Genomic DNA, 26,060 nt, shown 5'->3' on the forward strand with positions numbered 1-26,060 from the left:
ATTCATATAAAGTCATTGTTTATTCCCAGCAACATTGGAAAGTGCATTTTTTGTGTAGCAAATTGCCATATTATATATCCATATGCCCAATTACCTTTTTGTCAACTTATACTGACAATGTGACATTACCAACTGTGTTAGTTAATTTTCATTTTCTGATACATATAAAAAGTGCAAAACTTGACAATTTCAAGTTTGGCATTGTCAACTCTTCATCTTATTTCAATATCTACTATACTACTACTACATGTTTTTCTTAAAAGGGTACCACTATTTTCCAGACATTATATTCTCTATACATTGGTTGAATACTCTTGTCATTCTCTTTGAGGTTTTCTGGTAGGTGATTTAATATTCTATTTCTGGATATTTGGTACGGGTTTGGATTAATCCTTTTAACCAAAAGGAGCTATGGGTTTAATGGTGAATTTTGAATCCTTTTAGTACAAATTCTGACTCTGCTTCTGAGACGTATTTTTTTGGTTTGAAGATATTTGGAGATGGGACGAGAAAAGGCAGTAATATTTCTTATTGTGACTCTTTCATCATGTTTTTCTGCTAATGGACAAGAAATGATTACTGATCCACTTGAAGGTAATTTGTTTCCTCTGTTTGTTATTAGTCTCTTGTGATTTTTAAACTATTAGTTAATAATATTTGTAAAACATTTTTAGTTCTAAAAAAGTCTTTGTTTTATGTTCTGTTTGACCATGAAAATTATGAAGTTTGACAAAAAACAAAATTTTATTTTCAAATTGAAAAAATTATTAGGAATTTGAAGTTGGGTTGGTCATAAATACAAATTTGAGTTGTTTTTGAATTTTGTGAGTGATTTGGAGCGAAAAAAGTGAAAAATAACTTTTGATGTTTTTCAAATTCCAAAATTCAACTTCAAGTTGAATTCAGAAATTTTTCAAAATTTTATGGCCAAACATATGGAATTCAACTCCAGAAAAAAGTAAAATATATTCCCGGCCAAATGGCCACTTAGAAAGATGTACTTCATTATCGCTAAAATAATATCAGTTTTTGGATTTGATTTTTGATTGAATATATTATTTTTTTTAAAAAAAAGATTTTTGGTTGAATGGTGTTTGGTTTGATTTTGACCAAAAATAATATCATCAAAATTCTAAAATAATTCTCTATACTTGTGTATGGGTGAAATTAGTAGTTTAATACTTACTTAATTATGTTTAGATACTAATGTAGATATTATCTGTGAGTAATGATGTTGATTGAAGAAAAAATACAGTTTCGGCTCCAAAAAAGAATACTTTGGAGCCAAATTATGATTAAAGGAGAAAGTTTAAAATTTCGTATGGGTGAAATTAAGGGATAATCATCAATATATATCATTCGGTCAATTAATATATTAAAAATGGTGGAAGTATACATTATATGTACACATAGTTGTATATGATATTGTATATTATATGTATGTACTACTTATACATTGTGTATATATCTTATAAATTAGATGGCTCAAAGTTATTGAGCCAAACATAATTTCAATTGTCAAATTTCATTTTTCACTTTAAAAATAAAAAAATATTTTCTCCAAATACTCTTTTCATGATCAAACACTATTTTTTAAAAAAATATTTATAATTTTCATGGTTAAACGCCTCTGATAGTTTAAGATTCACTCAATTGATATGTTTGTTTCTGGAATATATTTTAAAAAAATATTAAATATCATAAAACTTAAATTATATTTTATGTTGCATAATTTTTCCATGCATTTACACCAAAACTAGACAAACAATCAAAGACTTTTTTCCTACATTGAAGCACTATTTAATTAGATGTATATGTGTCTCTTCTATCTATTAATAGTCTATGGAATAAATGTTATTTTGGTTAAGCACACATTTATTTGCGCTTTGTAAATATATGAATCTTAATTATTCAAATTTTAATTATGGGATGCATTTATAATTTAAATCTATATGAATTATTTAGATCCCAAATATTATGTGTATTTTTTTTTTACAAATTTTTAAGAAATTTGAATAAATTTTTGAATGATTAAAATATATAATAAAATTTTAATATTATTAAGATATAATTCATTCTATATTTATCATTGTTCCATTCACTTATACAATTAATTTCCACTGTTTCTGCCGTTATCAACTGCGACTATTCTCTATCACAACTAGGGGTGTTCACGATTTGGTTAAAAATCAACGTGAATCGAAAATTGAATCATACTGATTAAATAAACTAATTCTTATATATTTAGTTTTCATTTGGTTTAGTTTAAAATTTTAAAAATCAATAATATTTGATTTAATTTTATTAAAAATAAATAGAAGAAGAAATTGAGCCGAATTGATAAACTATATACATAAAGTTTATAATTATATATAGATACAATATATTAATTTTTATAAATAATTATAAAGACTTTGTATGCTTTTTCATGCAAATTTTATTTATCTTTAATAGGTTAATGAATATTACATCTTAATTAAGCTCATTTGTTAAAAAAAGTTATGAATTGAAACTCATTTATTTAAAGAAATAAATATGAAACTTACCCTTTTTTTTTGTTCTTTATCAAACTTTATTTACCTGATTACAGTCTAACAGATTTTAAGATATTTTCTCTACAATCCAAAAAATTTATAGCCATCACAATAAAAGGTTAATAACGGATTATAAGTTGGAAAATGATGAAAAAATCTTGTCTAATTGTAGGGAGGATTTTTTTTTTTTTTTTAAAATACCATTAGATTTCTTAAAAATAAAAAAAAATTCAAAACAAAACTTAACCAAATCAATAATAACCAAAGCCACAACAACCACATCAATGGATATGAATTATATTTGATTTCAAAGGTTTTAATAATTAAAAAATCAATTAAATTGGTTTAATTATGATTTTAACAAAAAAATTGACCCAAACTGAACTATGAACACCCCTAATCACAACTACATCTTTATCCACAATTACCATCATCAGTCACCACCGCCAATTACCTCTATCAATTATCACCATCACCACAATTAGTTATTATTATCATCTACTATAATAATCAGCAACCACCGCTAACTATTACCATTAACCATCATCCTTGACTGCTATTGTCAATCATAATCACCACTAACTATCATCATCCACTATCCACAATTACCATTCTCAATTACAATTAATATCATTCTCAATCACCGTAATTATCCGTCATCATTATTATCTACATTTACAATTGGTATCGACAATCATCACCTTTATTAGCCATCGTCAATCACTGCTATCAATAGTCACATTCACAATTAGCTACTATTATCATTCATCACAATAATCAGCCGTCCTTACTAGATGCTACCATCAACTGCCACTCACAATCACTACGTAAACAACTACCATCATCCTCATTCACAATCATCAATCGTCTATCATTGCAATCAATCATTATTATTACTAGCCACCATTAATGATCATCACTATCAATCACCATTATCCACCACCAAGAACAACCAATATCAATTATCACCACCATCATTATTATCTATCATTATTATTATCTTCCACCAAAATAAGCACCACCATTAACTGCTACTAACAACCACCGTTTTGAACCACTATTCCACTAATGTCAACCACAATCATCATTAACTACTGCCATCCACCGCTCATTACTACTATCTCTATCCATATCCACCATCACGACTAGCCATCAACATTACTAGTCACCATTAACAATCATCGTCATCAACTATTAATCACTACCGACATCTCTATCATTAGCCACCGCCGTGAAGCATCACTATTAGTCAACACTATCATTAGTTACTGTTATTATCTTCTACAATAATCAATCTCCATCACCAACTGCTATGATTAATCACTATCATCGGTCATAATCACCGCTAGTTACTAAGTATTCACAACTATCCCCATTCAATAAGTACCCACTATTACTAACATAGCCATCGCCATCACCCATCATCATATATTTTTATTTTAAAAATATATTATTAGATATAATATCAAATTAATTAGTATTTTTTTAAGGAATTTTATATTTATTTATGTTTAAATAAAACTCAACTATAAGCCATTTTTCAAGAGCTTTAAACGAGAGATTTTCAAAAGCAAACACTGTTGGTACTGCAACGTCTATAACAGAAGGGAGAAGAGTGATTGCTGAAATCAATCGTGTATTAATTACTACTGCCGGAATGTGCAGTGACGGCGCTAGAGGCCATTCGTGGAAGCCTGGAAGATCCGATGGGTTATCTCAGAAATTGGGAGAAGGAGAAAGACCCTTGCACTTCTTGGTCTTTTGTTCATTGCTTTCAAAATGAAACCGAAGGTTATCAGCATGTTCAGGAATTGTACGTCGTCAAACACTTTCTCCCTATCTTAAACCCTTTCCGCCTTTCTCTTTGCGATTCACTAGCAATTTTTGTTTTTCTACTTGCAGGCGTCTGATGAATTTGTCCCTATCTGGTACATTAGCTCCTGAGCTTGGCCAACTTAAACATATGGAGATTTTGTGAGTCCCTACAACTATATGACAACACCCATTTGGTATTTATTGATTTTATTCAGCTCTAATTTTGGTGATGATGATCTTTTTTTTTTTTCCGAAAAGGAATTTTATGTGGAACAGGATTAGTGGCAGTATACCTAAGGAGATAGGAAACATTACTGCTCTGAGGCTACTGTATGTCTCCCTCAATTTCATTTTAATCATTGTTAAGAGAACCCCCTTTTTGTTTGATATGATGAATTGAAAAGAATCAATAGTTTGGAAAAAACTAGGCCTTTCGTAAACTCATTTTCAGTTGCTTTCTATTGTAGCGAGTGTTGTTACGAGGGGGTCGTTGTGCTAGTGAAGATCGCTTCCGGTGATTGGGGAATGAAAAAAAATGCAGAAAACATAAAATTATAGTGTTTGAGTGGACTAAAGTTTGAAATGTTAATTGGATAGGGCTATATTGTAGTATGTTTTGTAATTGAAGAAATATTAAAATAATGGTAAAAGTTCTAAATACCATACGCGTTCTAACACTAGTGACTGCTGCAAGGATTGACTGATTTTCCATCTAAATTGTTTTTATCGAGAAATAAAGCTCTCCTATGGCCATTCTCCCTGTTAAAAGTCTTACCTTTATCATGAGGAATTACATATACATATATTGGAATTTCACTTCTTTATATAAGCTTCAATCAACATTTCTGAATCCTTGCTTCAATTGAAGCCCGAATATGCATATGCCTCACTGTTTACAATCAGTACTTTTGCTTACAGATGTTTTAGCTGAAGATATCTAATATATAACTTGCATATATGGATTGTGCACATTCATGAGAAACTCCACTCCAGCTACCATTCTTCTGTTCTTGCAGGCTTTTGAGTGGAAATCAAATATCAGGTTCTTTACCAGAAGAGCTCGGTTATCTTCCTAACTTAAATAAATTTCAGTTGGACTTAAATGATATATCAGGACCAATACCAAAATCATTTGCAAACTTGCCAAAAGTTGCACATTTGTGAGTTCTCCACAGAAACCCAAAGATTCTCTACTGGTTGAGGTGGTATGGATATGTTTAGCTTCTGAGTTAATCATTCTTGTTCTTGATGCAGCCATATGAATAACAATTCAATAAGTGGTCAAATTCCTCCAGAGCTGTCTGTTTTACCTCGGCTTCAACACTTGTAAGAATCACTTAACCTACAATATATAAATACTTGGAGCAAGGAACTTTTGCTCTGTGAATTTCATGTTTGGATTTACTTGGATGTGCATTATTTCAGCCTTCTGGACAACAACAACTTATCGGGTTACCTTCCACCAGAGCTTGCATTGATGCCAAACTTAACGATTCTGTATTACCTGTGTTTGAACTCTTGAGCTTTATCTGTGTCAATGTGTCTGTTTTCTCAACAATTTAATGTCATTTCAGTATTAATAAAAAAATCCTAACACCTCCTTCTCCCCCACAATAACAACTTTTGCAGTCAACTTGACAACAATAACTTTGAAGGCTCTGTGGTTCCGGCTTCTTACAGAAATATGTCCAAACTTTTTAAGTTGTAAGTTACTGATCTCTTGGGTTTTGTTAGTTTATGTCCCCTTTCCTGTCTGATGATATATATGTCCATTTTCACCAAGCAAGAATATAGAATTCTAAAGGATGTTTGCCATCGCTCAAGGTTAATCTCAAACTTTGATAAAAAAACAAGTCCCCAGTGAATATTCAGAAATAAATATATTCTCCGTTGTGATATGACCTTTGTCAGGCGGTAGATAATAAAAAAGGATTAATAAAAAGTTTTCTCCATAATCATCAATGTACTCCCAATTAGGGTTTCCCATCCCCTCTCCAGCCCTCCTCACAAGAAATGAGAAACGCTACAGCAGTATTTTCATTTTTTTGATGAAAAAAGGCAAGGCTGGAGCAGCATTTTTAGGCCCTTTTGACATAAGATGGAGTAATTATCTAAAGAATGTAGTAAAGATGTTGGAGGAACTCTATATTATAATATGAAGCTTACAATGCGGTCATGCTATGATTGTATTCACCATTCTTTGATGATTATTACGTATGTTATTTCATCAAACCTGCAGGAGTCTTAGGAACTGCAACTTGCAAGGAACAGTTCCTGATCTGAGCACAATCCCACACCTTCTTTACTTGTAAGCATACTTCATTGAGAAATTCCTGTGACCTGTTAAAGCACATTTTGAAGCTTATGTTCTTGTTGTTCTAACCTCTTGATGATGTTGATATCTGCTCAATTCTGCTTAATAATTCTTATATGCCAGATGAAGTTGGAACTCATCTGCCACTCAATTTGTGCTGAATACAGAAAGTTAAATTTACGACCAGTGGCAATTCATCTGATATAAAATTCTCATGTCACAGAGACCTTAGCAGAAACCAACTCACGGGGAATATACCTTCCAATAAGCTGTCTAATAATATCACAACCATGTAAGTTTCTGGTTAAGTGTCATACTGCTGAAATCTTTCCTGGTTGATTCACCCATCTTTAATCACACTTATTTCCTCCGCCCTCCCCCCCCACTCTCTATCGATATCTGTGGATAGGTGGTTGAATGGACATTAGTGTCTTAATATACACTCTTTTCTTTTTGTTTGAGTAACTCAATGTTGGTATCTGACTCTCAATAGTGAACTAACTACTTTGATGATGATTGCAGCATTCTGTCAGGAAACATGCTTAATGGTTCTATCCCTTCGAACTTTTCTGTCCTTCCAAATCTGCAGAGGCTGTAAGGAGCTTCATTTGCTCAATCTTTGTTTCTTGATCCTCTATCTGTTTCAAATTTCGTTTCGATACTCTAATAAATGCAGTATTGACACTACCTTTCCTTAAATTATTTTTCTTGTAGGTCACTCAACAATAATAGGTTAAGTGGTTTTGTGCCAACTACCATATGGGAGAATAGGACATTTTCCTCAGGCGCAAAACTTAGATTGTAAGAGTCTCATTTGTACATTTTCCTCTTATCAGTAATTTATTTTTCATGTTTCTTTTGTCTGCTACCCCACAATCTATTGGCTAGTTTAAAATATTAACTGTAAGTTACAGGCAAAAGCTTTTTGTAGAGAATCAAGCCAAATTTGTGTGCCAATTTCATTTTGGTAGCTAGTCAGTCCACATGTAGTTTTGGATATACGAAGAAGGTATCCTGGAAAATAAAAGTACAGACAAGGAATAATGTGTCCATTGTGTTTTCTATCTCCATACAGTTAAATATAACAAGGAATAATGTCTGGTGTTTTGTTTCTTTCGAGGTAATAAAGCATGTATTCTTTCCTCTTACTAAACCATGCCATGTCTGACTAGAAAAGACCCCTCAGATTTTAACGTATCAGATTGCCAGGCTGATCCAGTTGTTCTCCTTTGTGTAGGAACCTTCAACGTAATTTTCTCTCAGATATATCGGGTATTCTTGATCCTCCTCCAAATGTCGATATTATGTAAGACCTTATTTCCCGTCGTCTTGTACATACATATTTGCGGACTTACTTTCAGTTCTCGGCTTTTATAATTTTATATGGTGAATCAATCTCCCCTAATTCAATTGCTATTTAACTTTCATTGTCCTGTTTTTTATAAGCTTTAATTACAATGTAATTCTCTGGAGTCTTTATTTTCTATTTCAGATTTCTGTGATTAAACAGAATGACTATCGTGAAGAAATTTCAGGAAGACTTGCTATAGAATATCCCCATGACAACATTTGGGATAGTTGCATAACACTGCCTTCATTCGCTGTTTTCCAGCTAAACTCTTTCCATTGGTATAGAGATTTATTCTGAGCATCCATTGATGAAGATAGACTAGTGAACCTAGTACCAACACAATTTCAGCTTCTTTTGTTTTCTGTCGTTTTTTTTCAAAACTTCATTTTCTTGTCAGAGGATGGGTAGTTTTCCTGCTAGCAGTGCACTTTATTTGGAACTTGAAAACAATGGGGTCAAATTTTTATATGTGAATTTCTTTCCTTATGATATTGCAATATGACAGAGCTCAGGTTATGGAGGAGAAGTTGGTGGCAATTGGGGGGGGGGGTCTGGGGAAGAAGTGGTGATGTGACCAGTATGTGGGATAGGATTGCTAGTTGCATAAGGGAAACGACTAGAGAGGTGTTGGGGGTTTCGATTGGTAACTCTAGTGGACACCGAAGAGATTGGTGGTGGAATGACGAAGTCCAATGAAAGGTAGAGGCAAAGAAGGTGGCTTATGTGAAGTTGATGGAGAGCAAGGATGAGAAGGATAAGAGGACAATGAGAGAAGTATATAAAGTGAGGAGGAAGGAGGCGAGTTGGTGGTTACGGCGGCAAAACCCACAACTTTCGAATGCTTGTATGAGGAACTACAAGATAAGAAGTTGTACCGATTAGCCAAGGTAAGAGAAAGGAAGACTCAAGACCTGGACCAAGTGAAGTGCATTAAAGATGACGAAGGCAGAGTATTGGTGGATGAGATCCTCATGCGACGAAGGTGGCAGACATACTTCAATACACTTTTGATCGAAGAAAGGGACAAGGACATTGTGTGGGGAGAGTTGGAGCACTCCGATAGGCGATGGGATTTTGGGTATTGTAGGTCTATAAAGATTGATGAACTTACGTGTGATATTTGTAGGATGAGCAGGGGAAGAGCGACTGAGCCAAATGAGATTCCAATGGAGTTTTGAAAGAACATTGGCATGAGCCATGGCATGGATTGGTTGAGAAGGTTGTTTAATATCATTTTTAGTACAACCAAGATGTCTGAAGAATGGAGGTAGAATACGATGATTTCGTTGTAGAAGAACAAAGGTGATATTCAGAATTGCAACAACTATAAGGAGATCAAGTTACTGAGCCATACTATGAAAGTGTGGAAGAGGGTAGTGGAGATGAGGGTGAGGAGGGGCGTGTTATTTATTGAGAACTAGTTCAAATTCATGCCTAGGCGATCTACCATAGAATCCATCCACCTTGTGAGAAGGCTGGTGGAGCAGCATAGGCAAAGGCAAAGGGATTTACCTATGGTGTTCATTGATCTAGAAAAGACATATGACAAAGTCCTAAGAGCGGGTCTATGTAGATGCTGGGAGGCTAGAGTTGTAGTTGTGGCTTATACTAGTTGTTCAAAGGGATTTACATATGGTGTTCAATGATCTAGAAAAGACATGACAAAGTCCTAGGAGAGGTTCTATGGAGATGCTGGGAGCCTAAAGGTGTACTTGTGGCTTATACTAGGGCGATTGAGGATATGTACGATTGAGCCAAGACTAGGTTAAGAACAATGAGAGGAGATTCGAAGCACTTCCCAGTCTTGATGGGGTTGCACCAGAGATCGACTCTTAGCCTGTTTCTTTTTGCACTGGTTATGGATGTTTAGATGCGTCATATCCAGGTGAGGTGCTATGGTGTATGTTATTCGTAGATGACATAATATTAGTTGAAGAGACTCACAACGGAGTTAACGCTATGTTGGAGGTTTGGAGACAAATATCGGAGTCTAAAGGGTTCAGATTGAGCAGAACCAAGACTGAATACTTAGAGTGTAAGTTTAGTGATGCTACACTTGAGGTCCACATGGGAGTGAGGTTTAATTCTCAGGTCATTCCCAAAAGAGGATGTTTCAAGTATGTGAGGTCTTTAATTAAAGATAATGGAGAGATCGGCGATAATGTCACATATCATATTGGTATAGGATGGGTGAAATGAAGGCTCGTCTCTGAGGTCTTGTTTGATAAGAAGGTACCGCCAAAACTTTGTTTTACGGAGTGGTAGTTAGTCCGACTATGTTGTATAGGACAGAGTGTTAACCTTTCAAAAACTCTCATGTTCAGAAGATGAATGTCGCAGAGATGAGAATGTTGAGGTGGATTTGTGGGCATACCAGAAGAGGCAAGATTAATAATAAAGGTATTAGGGACAAGGTATGAGTGGCCTCCGTGCTGAAAAAGATGAGGAAAGCAATGTTGAGATGCTTGGGCACGCGAAGAGGAGAGTGTAAATGCCCCAATGAGGAGGTGTAAGCAGTTGGCAGTGGCGAGCATCAGGAGAGGTAGAGGCAGGTAGAAGAAGTACTGGGGGGAAATGATTAGAGAAGACATTGCACATCTTGATCTTACTAAGAACATGACCTTGGATATGAGAGTTTAGAGGTTGCGAATTAGGGTAGAAGATTGGTAGTTGAGTGTTCTCTCGCTTCCCTACAGGCTAGGCTAGGCTAGGCTAGGCTTGGTGGTTATGCTTGGACCTTCCTTCTTACTAGTAGTATTAGCACTTTGTAGTTTCTTGATCTTCGAATTCGGCTTTTATTGGTGTTTTTTGTGTCTGATCATTGCATTATTTCATTTTCTTCACTGTTCTTTATCTTGTTTGTTGTGTAACACTTTCCATTTTGCATTAATTTGTTGTTGTTTTGCGCCTATATTTGTATCCCCTTTTCAAACAGTTTGACAAGCTTTATTTAAGTTCAGGGTCCATCGGAAACAACCTCTCTATCTTTACGAGGTAGGGGTAAGTTTTGCGTACCCCCCCAAACCCCCTTGTGGGATTACACTGGGTATGTTGTGTTGTATGATATTGCAATATGAGTCTAGCAGGACTAAGACAAAGTACTTGGAGTGCAAGTTCAATGACGTAACTCATGAGACAAATAGAGATGGGGTGGATGAAATGTGAGATTGATGATGATGTGATACATCATATTGAAGCGGGGTGGATGAAATAGAGGCTCGCATACGGTGTCTTGTGTGATAAGAATGTGCCATCAAGACTTAAAAAAAAGTTCTATAAAAGGGTTGTCAGACCTGCTATGTAGTATGGAGCGGAGTGTTGGCCGGTCAGAACTCGCAGGTCTTGAAGATGAGTGGAGAAAAAATAACGATGTTGAGATGGATGTGTAAGCATACTATGAGAGATAGGATCAGGAGAAAAAATATTCAGATAAGGTCAAAGTGGCCTCTATGGTGGACAAAATAAGGAAAGTGAGGCTGAGGTGGTTTGGTCATGTGAAGAGAGGGGATACTCAGATGTCCCAATAAGGAGGTATGAAAGATTAACTGTGGGTTTGAGAAGAAGTAGAGGTAGGTCGAAGAAGTATTGGAGAGGTGATTAGACAAGACATGACTCACCTCTAGCTTACCAAGGACATGATCCTAGGTAGGATGTTATGGAGGTCGAGAATTAGGGTATACATGGGTGGGTCTACAATATCAGGTGGAGGTTCGGAAACCTAGTAACTTTTGCGCAAATTTTGGATTTATGTTGTGAAACCCATTAAACATATAAGATATTTTCGCTAATAATCTAGTACAAAGTTGCATTGTTGATTCCTTGGCAAAGAAGTAACCAGCGAAAATTCAACTTCTGTTCCACTAAGGATCAATCCCCATTAGTTACTTCTTATACCCGCTTTTATTTTTTCCACAAAATAGCACACAAGTGTCAATTTTCTCTTTTTCTTTTTAAAAGCCACAAAAGTCGACTAAAAAGTGATCTCAATTAAATTACAAATTTACTAAAAAGTATTTTTTTTTGGAAACTTGTAACTTGTATTCCTCAGCATTAAGGGCTATGCTGGCCACCTCCAAAAAGTAGTAACAGAGAAGGAAGAAAAAACAGAAATACTTACAAAGAACCTATGAAATCCACTAATTCGATTTCCTCTTGTATATTTTGTTCTTTACACCGAAAATCTAAGGAAGTAATTACTTTCCATTTAATCTTCTGTATTGAGCATTCCTTTCCTTCAAAAATCCTCTTATTCTTTTCCTTCCAAATATTTCACCAGATACAAGCAAGTACCGTCCTCCACCACTTCTTTTTACTCTTGCTCCCCCCCCCCCCCCTCCCCCGATCCAACAACTCAATAAGTCTATTGCTATTGTGTGTTCTTGGCATACACCTGTTTAGGTTATATAAATTGAAGAATAAAGACCATACTTGTGTTGTTCCTTTGCAATGCAAAAATAAGTGTTTGTTAGTTTCTAGTGCCTCTTTGCATAGTAAGCATCTAGACGCTATGTTGAATGCCCCTTTTCTGTAATGCTTCATGAGTCAAACAGACTCTCTTAGCTACCAACCAGACAATACTTCACTTTAGTGGGAACCACACACTTCCAAACAACACTCCATGGCCCTGTTAGCCTTCCTCTAGTTACCGATAGATCCTACTTATACAATTTGTTGACAGAGAATCTTCCATCTGGGTGTTGTCTCCATAATAGACTGTCTGTTTCCAAATTAGTGCCTGGAAAGCCTTCTATCATATTCAGTAGTTCAATTACCCCTTCTATCTCCCAGTCATTTAACAACCTTCTAAATACCAAATTCCATCCTTGTTGCGACCACAACTCATTCATTTTGCTATCTAGATGTACACTGATAGAATAAAGTCCAGGAAACAAACTTTGAAGAGATTCTTGACCAGTCCAGTCTTCTTTCCAGAATAAAACCTTATCCCCCTCCCAACTTTAAGTTTTGTATTAACTTCTAGAGCGGGCCAAAAGCTTCTGTTAGTCCCCCAAACTCCAACTCTATAAGTGGTTGTTACTTCACCTGAACACCATTCACCTTCTTGGCCAAATTTGTGTTGTATCACCTCTTTCCATAGTGCATGCTCCTCTTGGATGTACCTCCATAGCCACTTGCTTAGCAGACTTTTGTTCTGTAATTTGAGCTTCCTTACTCCCAAACCCCTATAATTCCTCCCTTGTTGAACTGCTGCCCATTTTACTAAATTGAAACTGCTCTCTGCCAGAGGAAATTCCTTCTCAAAACATCTGGAATTTTGATCACTTCACCAGGTATGGGGAAAAGGGACATCACATAAGTTGGTAAGGAATCTAGCACAGAGTTTATTAAAGTGACTCTACCTCTCAATGGAAGGTATTGAGACTTCCAAAAAGCCAACTTCCTCTCAGTTTTCTCAATAATTCCATCCCAAATAGTAATTGCTTTATGTTTTGACCCCAATGGCATGCCTAGATAGACTGTTGGTAGCTTCTCTACTTTGCACCTCAAGATGTTTGCTAGTGTTTGTATCTGTTGGAACTTCTTTTACAGGAAAGATACTGCTTTTTCTCCAGTAAACCTTGAGTCCAGAACAAGCCTCATAAATTACCAGAATCACCCTTAAATAGCATAATTGTTCCTGGTTTGCTTCACAGAACACTATTGTATCATCAGCATACAGTAAATGTGTCAACTCCATCTTCTCATTGGCCCTGTTTCTTATTTTGAAGCCTCTAATCCAATTATTTTGCGACGCTTTCCTCATTAAACTGTCCAATCCCTCCATAGCTATAATAAAAAGGAATGGAGATAGAGGATCCCCTTGCCTAAGTCCTCTTTTTGCTGGATAAAACCTGCAGGTTCTCCATTAACAAGGATAGAGAACCTGGTGGTTTTAATACAAATTTCCTGGAAGTATTACTTTTGCCAAAATCTCAAATTTTCAAATCAATTTGAAAACGAAAAGCCTTGGGCTCTAAAAAATTGTTGGTGGTTCTTCCATTTTATTACTGTTAGTCATTGTCTTCTTCCTCGTTTCTTACCTAGTCATTAACTCATAATATATCATTATAAATAAAATGAAATCAGCTATGAATTTCATCGCTAATCTGTCACTAAATCACTCGCACAAAACAATTTTTTTTGATAACCTATTGCTAAATAGGATTAGCAACTGATTTTATTGTTTAGCTACTAAATTTGTTCGTCAATTTCAATTATATATATATACATATATATATATATATATATATATGTGTTGTGTTTAAGTGGTTTGTTATTTTTTAAATATGTATTAAATAATAGTACCAGTATCTGATTACTGGGAACCCATAAGCTTCAAATCTTGGATCCGCCTCTGAGGGTTGAAGGTTAGTAGGTAGTCGGGTGTCGTCTAGTGTACTTTCTCTGTATTATTATTATTATGCTCCTATTATCTTATGTTGTGTTTTTATTATTACATATTGTTTTCCTTGCTTTGGTTATCGTGTTATTTGTTGTTGCAACTGTTCTTTTCTCTAATGTATTTCCTTTACATAATTGTTTTGATATGATTTTACTTGAGCCGAGGGTCTTTCAAAAACAATCTCTCTATCTTCGCAAGGTATAAGGCTGCATATACCCCACCCTCCCCAAAACCATTACACTGGGTATATGCTGTGGTTGTTGTTTGTTGGTCTGGTTGTGCATGTAATTGCAACCGGAAGAATTCCTCTTGATGGCTAAGATGGTAGAGTTTAGTTAGTTCTTATTAGATCCCTTCATTACTGAAAGCCTCTCTTATCGTTGATCCCTGTTAGCCACAAGAAGTATGTACATATGAGCATGAAGGCTACCATCAAGGTGATGTTTGGTTGGGAGTAGTGGAAAAATAATCTCCACAAATTTAACATTGTTAATACAATTTTTGGTTTAATTTTTCCTTTCTCCATAGAATTTTGTATTATTTTTACAATGTTTGGTTTCACTTTTTTCTGTTCTCCATAACTAATGCGGTCATAAGTTATGTGGAAATCTATGTATTATTTTACGGGGATAGAATGTGGAATAAAATTTCAGGGAACGCTTCATGTAGTAAATATATTATATTTTGTTAAAAGAACAAGAACATACTTCAAAATATACAATATGTAATATTTTTTATCACAACAAACCAAACATCTAATAATAAATAATCCCCACATTACATCCATGTATGATGATCCCTGCATTATAATTCTTTTATTTTTATTACAATTCCTGCATAACTTGCCTCTAAACTAGTTGACTAATTGGTTACATACTGAAGTTGTAACAAGCTTTCCAATTTGATGGAGAGATCATGCCTGTAATACCTTCCAAGTCTTGTATACATTTGCTTTTATGTTTAATTCTAAAAACAAATTGTTCAACTTCTATCATGGTTGAATATATTCTTGCTTCACCTACTAACTTTATACATGTTCGTGTGCAGCTGTGTGCGCCATATTTGCTCATTTCACGAATTACATAAATAATGAGTTGGAGTTTTCGTTTTAACCCATTGACTGTTACTTTAATGTGAAAATAGTTTCAATGGCATAAAACCCATGCACACATTTTGATTATCACTCCTTTATATTTCTGATTAAGTATTCATTAGATGTGGCGCTTTAACTGAGTAACTGTCAGGCTTTATGGAAATCCTGTTTGTGGAAATGCAAATGAGCGTCAGATTACCCAATTTTGTAAATCAAGAGACGGAGGTGAAGAGTATGGAGGCTTGAACAACTCTATTCCAAATTGTGCTTCCCAGCTGCCTTGCAACAATGATTTCGAACATGTCCCAGCATTAATGGATGGCTGCTTTTGTGCAGCACCTTTTGGAGTTGGTTTGCGCTTAAGAAGCCCTAGCATTTCAGACTTTCCACCATATTATAGTGACTTTGAACAGTGGATAACAAAAAGTGTTAACTTGAATGATTATCAACTGAACATTGATTCGGTTGCATGGCAAAGCGGTCCTAGGCTTAGGTTCTTTTTGAAATTCTTCCCTCCACGTGCAAATGACTCTGGAACCAGTGATTTTGGCAAATTTAATGACAGCGAAATAGTACGGATTGCAAACAAGTTTGCCTTGTTTAATCTGACTGGAAGTGATATCTTTGGCCCATATGACCTGCTCAATTTTACTGCCATGGGATATAGTTCTGGTATGTCTCCAAATCCATTATGTTCTTGCATAAGTAGGATATAATCTGTAATGTTACTGACAGATCAGATACGTTAAAATGTGGACATTTTCAGTTGTAGTTCTGTAATGATTTCCTGAGGAATTTAAAGTAAAACCAATCTGCACAATAATAGAAAAAAACAACGTGAATCTCGTTTGTTTTTTACAACTTAGGTCATGCATGGCAAGTGGCAAAAACACAAATTTTTAAGTTTAAATTTCTCTAGGGAGGCACAAGAGGCCAAGGTTGAGATTAGCATGTAAGCCGATAGAAACACCTTTATTGTAAAACTTGTTTCTTCAGTTCTTGTTTTGTTTTAATGCCAAATATTGGATACTTTTCAACTAGACTGGAAGTCTGGAACTCTTGTGCGCCTGCATGACTATTTTTTCTTTTGTTCTTGCTGATTCTTGATTATAACTATTATGATTATTATTAATTTCTTTTATCTTTACTGGTCATGCTCGTTTAAAAATTCTCTTTCCCATTGCGCTCCATTTCGTTTCTGAAAAATGTCTATTTATATCGTTTACTGTGTGATATAGAACATAGGTTTTTCTTCTTGTCATAGAAGTATGCGAGTATGAAAATTCAATGAAATGGTTTAGATATCATGCATGCGTTGAAGCTTAACATCCTTATGGACATGCTAACCTGACAGAGATACTAGTGATCTCTTAGATACTCAGTAGGGTCAAAAAACTAAATTGACTATATTACTACAAGTTCTTGATTAAGTAAAATCTTAGGTGAATTATATTATATGTTACTTGCAAAATATGTGAACATCCCCATTCAGAAACTCAAGATGAATTGCCTACTTTTGTTTTGTTTTTGGTGTAAAGAAGAATTTGTTAATGACGCAGAATCTGTGTGAAGAAGCCTTATAGAATCTTTGTAAGAAGAACTAGGATTTACTACTACTTTTTTTTTTCTATTTGAGATGTCTCACAACACAGCCTTTGTCCTGAATATAAATATATCATTGTTTCATTTCTTTAAAAAAATATATGCTATCATATAAGAAAGCCAATAACTTGCTCTGTTCTTGTCTTTTTTTCTGCTTTCTCAAGATCAAATAACGAATGTTTTCCTTCTTGCAGTCCTTTTTCCCCCGTTGGGAGGAGGGGGCAGCAGAAAAAACACAGGCACTGTGGTTGGAATTGTCTTAGGGTCCATATTTGCTGCAGCTGTGCTACTTATGGCCATAATATTCGTGTTTCTTAAAAAGCGTTGGCGGTTCCACGTTTCAAAAGATCAACCATGTGAGTTAATCTTCAGTTATTGTATGTGACTTTTCCTCAAACTATGAAGAGTTTCTTCTCCATTTCTTTCACTCATCCCGTTAGGATCTGCTGGTTAAGTAGTCAATAGGTTTAACTTTTCTTGGGTATTCTGTTGAATCGCCAAAAAAGAGGACATGGAACCACATTTTTTGAGTGCTTCATGCATATAATGCTAACTTTGCACTTGATAATTTCCAATTTCCATCTTCGGAAGAACAAAAAGATGCCAATGACCATAAAATCTTCGTCTTACTGTAATTTTCTTGTTTAAGTTGTCTATTTAATCAAGAAATAACTCCGAATTGCCAGTGTCAACCATCTTTTCCTATGTGGCAAATTATCTTTCTTAGTACGTATATTTGTAATTTAGCTATGATACTGCTTGATGTTTTACTTTAAGTTTTGTTTTGAAGGAGAGAGTATGGTGCTTTAATTCCTCACATGGACAGATAATTTTACGGTTTTATGGGAAGTTTGTGCATATTTACAGTAAGCTCTCAGGCAATGCCCCAACACCCCTAAAACAAGAAGCGGAAAAGAAATAAATAGGAAGTGTGTGCTGGGCATGTATATCTAAGTAATACCCTTGTTGTAATGCTTCTGTTATTTGTACATTAATTAGACTACTATTTATGTTCTTTTCTTAATCAGGGTTAATTGATATTCTTAAAGTGAACAAAGTTAGGTGAAGCCAACTATTGTATCAAAGGTTCATTTGCATTAAAGTCGTGCTACCATCATCTAAGCTTTATCGTTTCATTCTTTTTATGTCAACTTTTCATGCTGAAGTTTTCAATGAATATCTGATTTTGAATAAATTGAATCTTGTGGCAATGATGTCTTTCTTGCTTAAACAAACTTACCCAGGACCATGTGGAACTCAATAGTGACATTCCTTTCATTTCTTTTGTAGTACCAAAATTTCCAATGCGAATAGAAGGTGTTAAGTCATTGGGTTTTAAGGAATTAGAGGCAGCAACTAACAGTTTTAGCAGTACTACTGAAATTGGCCAAGGAGGCTATGGAAAGGTCTACAAAGGCACTTTGGCAGAGGGCACAATAGTGGCAATAAAACGTGCACAGCAAGGCTCATTACAGGGGGAAAAAGAGTTCTATACTGAGATAGAATTACTGTCACGTGTGCATCATCGAAATCTGGTTTCCTTGGTGGGATACTGTAATGAAGGAAGTGAACAAGTAAGATTCTCCAAACTGGAAAAAGAATACACACACACACAGAGCCAAGTCCATGTTGCTATTCCTTCATCCAGACGGGAGAGGGGAGTGTGTTCGGTGGAATAATTTCTTTGATATATCAGTTCAGCCAATTGTTGAATTCTGATTGCCCAGTTGTGGTTGAACACCTAGGTTAAAATTGAATTTTTTTGCATATCCTTGATCATTTTGGATGCCTCATTGCCGTTGGCAGAAGTAATCAAGCATAATGCCAATTACCTTCTACAACTTAGAGAAATCCATTTGATATCAATCCAGATGCAAATGAAATGACAAGGATCACACAAATGATAGTTAAGTTGCAGCACAAATGATTCTTCTGTTAAAGTAAACTCAAGCAAAAGTCTTCTGAGATAGTATTTTTGTTCATACATCTTTTTTTGTCACCAATTATTATCACACGTTAAGTGATTCAATTTGTGAGCATATCCAATATACAGTACTTAGATCACTGAATATTAAGTTCAACCAAATTCCCATCTATGAGTAGCTCATCAGTTACATCCCTTTTATACTTGCGTAGTCTGGTCGCATTAGTGAAATGCACGTCTTCTGAAAAAGTAATCAAATCAAAAAGCAGATGGAACGGATAGTATGTTTTGTGTTTTTTTATTCTACTTTGGTAATAGTTGGTTACATTTGCATGCAGATGTTGGTGTATGAGTTCATGCCAAATGGTTCCTTGCATGATCTTCTCTCTGGTATGTGATGTATCCTTCCTTTGCCTATGATGTCATTTGACTTTCTTTTGTCAGAATCAACGACATCGATTCTCCTCTTATCACTTTTTTTTCCTGGTGTAGTAGTTCTTATCTGAAAAAGTGGGTGAAAGATATGTCCCTCTAGTAAAGAATACTTGTATAGATGAAAATAAATCTAATCACTCAGACAGCCCTTTTTCTGAAGTTTTTACTTCATTTTGACTCCTGAATCCCGATGGTCACTGTTAGTTTTCCTACTTTCTTCACTTGTGTGGTCATCAACAAGTTTATCACATGGAACTTTACATTCTTAATTTTAATCATGGGTCAGTTCCAATATGAATATCAAACAGGTATCTCCAAAATAAGATTATTAAAGATTTTTTACTTATTTTTACAGCTAGATATGGGGAACGTCTGAGTCTTGGAACAAGGTTATACATTGCTTTAGGTGCTGCCAGGGGCATCCTCTACCTCCATACTGAAGCTAATCCTCCAATAATCCATCGTGATATCAAAGCAAATAACATACTGTTGGACTCTAAGTTCACTGCAAAAGTCTCTGATTTTGGAATCTCAAAGCTTGCACCATTACCTGATGCTGAAACAAGCGGACATGTATCAACTGTTGTGAAAGGAACTCCTGTAAGGCTTTACTCATCTTATATGTTGAAGCCTGCTGTAGAAAAGCTATAAAATTGCAATGAGATAAGACCTGCAACTTGAGTAATCTAGGTAGCATGGCTACAGACCACGACATGATATTCTTTAAAATCAATGATAAAAACAGCTGAGAAGTGGGATAACTTTTCTATAATTGTTCTAACACATGCATGAAACTGTCTAATTAAATGGCTTAAATCTCCAATCAATTAATTAATCAACATAGTAATATATTAATCTTCTTAAGCACTTCAATAATGGATGGTTGACCTTCTTCCACCCTTTCTTGTGTTCACTGCGTCCATCAATCACTGCAGAATCTTAACTTGACTCTACATCTCGCAGTAAAAATCATTGGGAAAAACAGTCTTAAAAAAATGTTTATTCAGAGACATGCATAAATCACATTTGAAAGGTGGTTGTTACATTCAGGTATCAGATGGTCAGACAAAATATTACTCGGTCTGTCAACTGTATCATGTGAAACACATCCAGCACTGAAAAAACTTCCCTCTTTAGAAGTGCCTGTGCTGTATGGTAACCATCTAAAATCAAGTTTCTCAAAATCTGGAGATTAAATCTCTGTGTTTCCTAAAACAAATGTTTGTCATGGTTAAGACTTACTGTCTACGGTCAATAGTAAATTTGAATCTTCACTCCAGTTGAAATGCTTTATGGAATGAAACCCATGTGGGTTTGAGAGGGAAAATATTGAAATTGTGGAAATGGTTTACGAACTCAGAATATCATGCCTCATTAATTTTAGAATCAAAAGTTGGTCAGTGTTATTTTGTGATTAACAATGACTAAATTATTTTTTTGAGAAGACAGAGACTAAATTATGATTTTCAGATATCTACCAGTTTATGACTTTACGCCTAACTAATCAAGTTCGATCCAATCGTCAAATTACACTAATGAATCTAATATATAGAAAACTGTATAACCTGGGGAGGATCTTGTTCTCTCTCTCTCTCTTGCTTGGTTGCTCTTGCCTTCTTGCCTTCCCTCTTGAGAGCTTCATTCTCTGAAGTTTGATCATGAATACACATACTATGATCCTCTAGTTTTCCAATATTGCTTTTTACCTTCTCCGTTATTTTTCTCTCCTTTTTCAAAGATAGCTGACAGTTGCCAAAATTTGGTACTTGTGTAGGGTTACCTTGATCCTGAGTACTTCTTTACTCACAAGTTGACAGAGAAAAGCGATGTTTATAGCCTTGGTATTGTATTTCTGGAGCTTTTAACAGGGATGCGACCTATATCTCAGGGAAGGAACATCGTCCGAGAGGTACTTGATTCTTTTTCCCCCTTTTATCGTAGTGTTTCACTTTGTTCATGAAGAGGGAAATCTTCAAGGGAACATTAGATAGCTCTTCTAGATATATTTGGTGTCTGCTAATGGATCTGAATCTTCATAGTTTTCTTCTTTTATTACTTGGGTTTGATGCACTTGAGCCGAGGTCCTTAGGAAACAACCTCTCTACCTCCATGATGTAGTGGTAAGGTCTGTGTACACTCTACCCTCCCTAGATCCCACCTAGTGGGATTTCACTGGGTATGTTGTTGTTGTTGCTGCTAATGGATCTGAAGCAGTAGAGATCATTTGCTTTCATGAATTCCAATTCTTTTATTGCTTTAATAAGAACCTCAATAAATTCCAATCTGATCTATTTTATGAAATTGAGATACAGCGCATGAATCAATAATTGCTGGCATCCTTACACTAGTTAATGGTTATTTGAGTTGATCTATTTTATGAAATTGAGATCAATAAATTCCAATCTGATCTATTTTATGAAATTGAGATACAGCACATGAATCAATAATTGCTGGCATCCTTACACTAGTTAATGGTTATTTGAGTTACAGCACGGAAGTATCTTACCACATCAAATGGTTAGTAATGAAGTAGAGAAAGCTGTTATGCCCCAAACCTTATATCTTACTGTAGATATGGATGGCAAACGGGGTGGGGGGGGGGGGGGGGGAGGTGTTGCTGAGAAAACCTGCATAAACCCGCCCACCCCGCCCTGCATAGAATAATTTTCTGATTTTAACCCGCCCCGCCCCACATAAACGCGCCCCGCATAAACCCGCCATACATAATTTGCTAAAAAAAATTATAAAAGAAAAAGAACTTACAGAAAACATAGTTCAATTGTTTAGAAGATTTCGGAGTGTTTTATTATTGGAAGTAGAATCTTTTCTAGAATTAATTTCACCACCAAAACTGATTGAAAAACAGGTTTTACATACGAGAAAAAAAAAAATCCACTTCTGTTCCTACTTACTCATGGAATATCTTGTTTGTACCTGTGACTATTTTATTGTATTCTTGCATTGAAGTTGCTCCTCTACTAACAAAAGTTAGCACTTATATGACAAATGGGTATACTGATATATAACTGATTTCACAGATTGGTGTAAGCTCATAAGAGAACTGGGACCAAAATAATTTACAAATTTGAATAGCTATATTGTTTGTAGCACCCAACAAATCTACTTTTATAAATTGAAATAGGTAAAATGAAAAGTGAAAAGAAACAAAGCTTCAAATTAAAACAACAATGAAGTGAAAAGAATTGTACCAAAATAAGAAAGAAGTGAAAAGAATCAGAGAAATAAAGGTAATTCAAAGTAGAAATTTTCACCTGCACCCACTTAATTTTTTTTAAAACTAGTTCAACCGTCCCCGCATCCGCCCCGCACCCGCATTGATCTAAACCCGCCCCGCCCCACCCTTCCCTCAGCCCGTCCCATTTCCATCCCTAGCTATAGAATGTTTAGGACGAGTTCCCAAAGTTGGATGCTTTGACATAAAATGTTATGATAGCTAGAAAGTGAGATCAGCATTAATATTTGTTGAAAATTGCTTCAAGTTACTGCAATAATTATCTTTTAGCCTAATTAAGGTTCTTAGTTTTAGGATGAGTTCGAATTTTAAATTTCAATTTGATAGATTATTTTGTTGAGATATTTTAGTTTGTTTGAATTTTGAATAATGCAGATTTTTTGTTGTAAGTTGGCTATTTAAAGCTCTCTTATGCTTGATAAAAATATCGAGAGACATTTTCAACCCATTTTTTGCCGCTCCATCTTTTGAAAAAAACCAACAATAATATGCCCAAAGTCTTGGTAATATTAGTGTTTGACCTAGATGAATATGTGAAGTCCTCAACGTTTAAGCTGATCCACAACTAGTAATCGCCATCCTAGAAGACGAGAATGACAGAATATCGGGGTAGGAGATCAACACATCTAATTTTCTATGTGAATCAGTCATGGATTTCTTATTTCTTGGAATTAAAGCTCGTCTATTTAGAAGTTCAGGAAAAACTATAGTCAAAGAAAAAACTGTCAAGACTCTTCAAATAGTTAAAGTGTCATTCTTTATGAAACGAAGGGAGTAAGAACAATTACTTTTGTACTGATGACAGGTGAATGCAGCATGCGAATTAGGGATGATGTCTTCTATAATTGACAAGGGTATAGGTCCATATTCCTCAGATTGTGTCAAGAAATTCCTGGATTTGGCCCTTAGGTGTTCACTGGATGAACAAAAGGATAGACCTTTGATGCTGGAGGTGGTGAGAGAGTTAGAGGACATTACTAAAATGCTTCCAGCTGCATTCGACAATAATATTGCACCTGATACAGATGTTTCCACATCTGGAATGTCATCATCACCACCAACTTCAACTTATTCCAGACACACTACCACCTACACGACTGTGGAAGGAATTGAGCTTGTGAGCGGTGTCATTCCCAACATTAGGCCTCGTTGATGCGTCTTAGGACTTGCTATATACCTTTCATTTATCCACATGTTAATGGATAGATTCTGAAGTATTAAAAGTTTCACTATTTAGTCTGAGTTATGTAAATATATGAGCAGGTTGAATCAACTCTGAGAGCATGAAAAGACTTGTATATAATCATAATGCGGTTGTTGTTCCATTAGATATGCACTCTTGTTTATGACCATAATAAGTGATAAGTTTAAGTAATATACATCGTCAATGTAAACAATTTTTACATCACCGGGTCATTTTTACCTCCTGTCAACTATGTTAACTACTTTCTATTTGTATTATTCACTTATGATTTTGCGGCATGATCCGTATATAATATTGAGGTGGCCGTTTTTGTGCTAATATAGTCTCCTATAAAGGTTATATTTACTTATTTTTGTGTCTTGTACTATATAATAAAATGACTTCTTTCCTAAAATGCTATAGAAAAAGCTTCATATAGCTTTCGAAATTGAGGTGTTTGGTGTGGAGAATTATTTTTTTCTTCAATTTTTCTATGTTTGGTTGGTCAAAATTTTTGGAAAAACTCTTCTCTAGGAATTTAAGTTCATTAAAAGTAAGGAAAATAACTTCCTTAGTGAAAGTAGGAAAAATAAGTTCCGAAGTGACATTCCACATTGATTATTCCACCTCCACCATCACCCCTGCCCCCAAACGGAAAGTAATAATAAGTCATACATAATCAATTGATTCATGATAAACTAATATCTATCCCCCCACACCTTACATCATATTTGTGTAGATTATATACAAATATTTTTGAATAATATTTTTACATATTTATTAACATCAAAAAATAATTATGAAACTCACTTACATTTTTCGGAAAATATTTTCCTTCCTAACAAACACTGTATTAGCCGTTTCACACTCATTAAGGACTAGAATGACATGATTGTGTTAAATTATTTATATTTTAAATGAAATAGAAAGGAAGGAAGAACATTTAAGAACGGAGTTTCTGTGTATGTGCAGTGTGAAAATACCATTTTCAAAGATTAAACAAAAAGAAGAGATTGGAAGAGTCAAAGTATGTTAAATTATATTTTTATTTCATCCAAAAGTTTGAATTATTATATAAAGATCATACATTTTTATTTCTTTAATTATATCTTTTATGTGTGTTTTATATAGATTAATTAAAAGAAAAACTACACAAAATAGACCAATTGTGCAACTATTTATCCAAATTAGAGCCAACCCAAACTAAAGGGCAGCCCGGTACACTAAAGCTCCCGCTATGCGCAGGGTTCGGGGAAGGGCCCGACCACAAAAGTCTATTGTACCCTTAATAGACTCATCGCCCAAACTATTTACCCTCTTACCCAGCTTTGCCCCTTTTAATTTCGCCCATGACATGTTGACGTCAGCATCACTACTCCTCTTTGATACCATCAGAGTATATTATGGTATCAAGCAGTTTCGATGAAGCACTGTCTCTTCCTTCTCAATACCATCAGAGTATATATATACTCTCATGGTATCAAATGTGTATTTACGTCAGTGCCCCTTCTCTTGTTCCTCTTTGATACCATCAGAATATATTATACATTGATGGTTTCAAGCAATTTATCAATCAGTTTCTTCTTGATACTATCAGAGTATAATATACTCTGATGGTATCAAGAAAAATAAGACAGTGCTTCACCGAAATTGCTTGATACCATAAGAGTATATTATATACTCTCATGATATCAAATGCGCGAGATAGTTAAAAATAAGGGGTATGAAAATAATGGGGTATCCTATAATAAATAGTTTCCTTTTGGGGGTATAATAATAATTATCCCTTAATTAAACTCATGAATATTATAATAATTAAATTAAAATTAATTGAAGATAATATATTTTTATTTACATAATTATATCTTCAAATTTATCTTAAAAGATTAACTTCCAGAAATGCATGCGATTGAAGAAATATCTTTTAAAATCATTAGACCGACAAAGAAAGACGATAGGCTATTAAAAGCCTCTATTCAACATAAGTATTATATCATTCAAAATGCTTGATCATCTTCCTTGACAATATAAGTGTGTATCATTCAAAATGCTTGATTACGTTAGGACTCAATTGGAGATGGATGATGTCAAAGGCCGTATGAATTCAGATTAGTCGGTCAGTAAATTTAGAATACCAATTATTATATATATAA

At 34.8% G+C, this 26,060-nt stretch overlaps 1 protein-coding gene across 2 annotated transcripts; it reads left to right on the forward strand.

Moving 5' to 3' along the window:
- The first annotated feature begins 235 nt into the window (after positions 1–235).
- Positions 236–24,052, forward strand: LOC129875942 (probable LRR receptor-like serine/threonine-protein kinase At1g06840). Of its 2 annotated transcripts, XM_055951191.1 has the most exons (21): positions 236–339; positions 491–594; positions 4,200–4,347; positions 4,437–4,508; positions 4,608–4,679; positions 5,366–5,509; positions 5,604–5,675; positions 5,775–5,846; positions 5,979–6,053; positions 6,589–6,657; positions 6,887–6,955; positions 7,186–7,257; positions 7,378–7,464; positions 7,901–7,969; positions 15,662–16,182; positions 17,307–17,468; positions 18,403–18,686; positions 19,375–19,426; positions 19,827–20,071; positions 21,246–21,380; positions 23,530–24,052. In XM_055951191.1, exons 2-21 carry the CDS (start codon positions 501–503, stop codon positions 23,875–23,877), a joined length of 2,862 nt encoding a protein of 953 aa, XP_055807166.1. In that variant the 5' UTR covers positions 236–339; positions 491–500; the 3' UTR covers positions 23,878–24,052. The 2 variants fall into 2 exon arrangements, with proteins under 2 accessions (XP_055807166.1, XP_055807167.1); XM_055951192.1 differs by lacking the exons at positions 5,775–5,846; positions 5,979–6,053.
- The last annotated feature ends 2,008 nt before the right edge of the window (positions 24,053–26,060 follow it).

The sequence above is a fragment of the Solanum dulcamara genome, chromosome 12, assembly GCF_947179165.1.
Source record: "Solanum dulcamara chromosome 12, daSolDulc1.2, whole genome shotgun sequence".
NCBI lineage: Eukaryota > Viridiplantae > Streptophyta > Magnoliopsida > Solanales > Solanaceae > Solanum > Solanum dulcamara.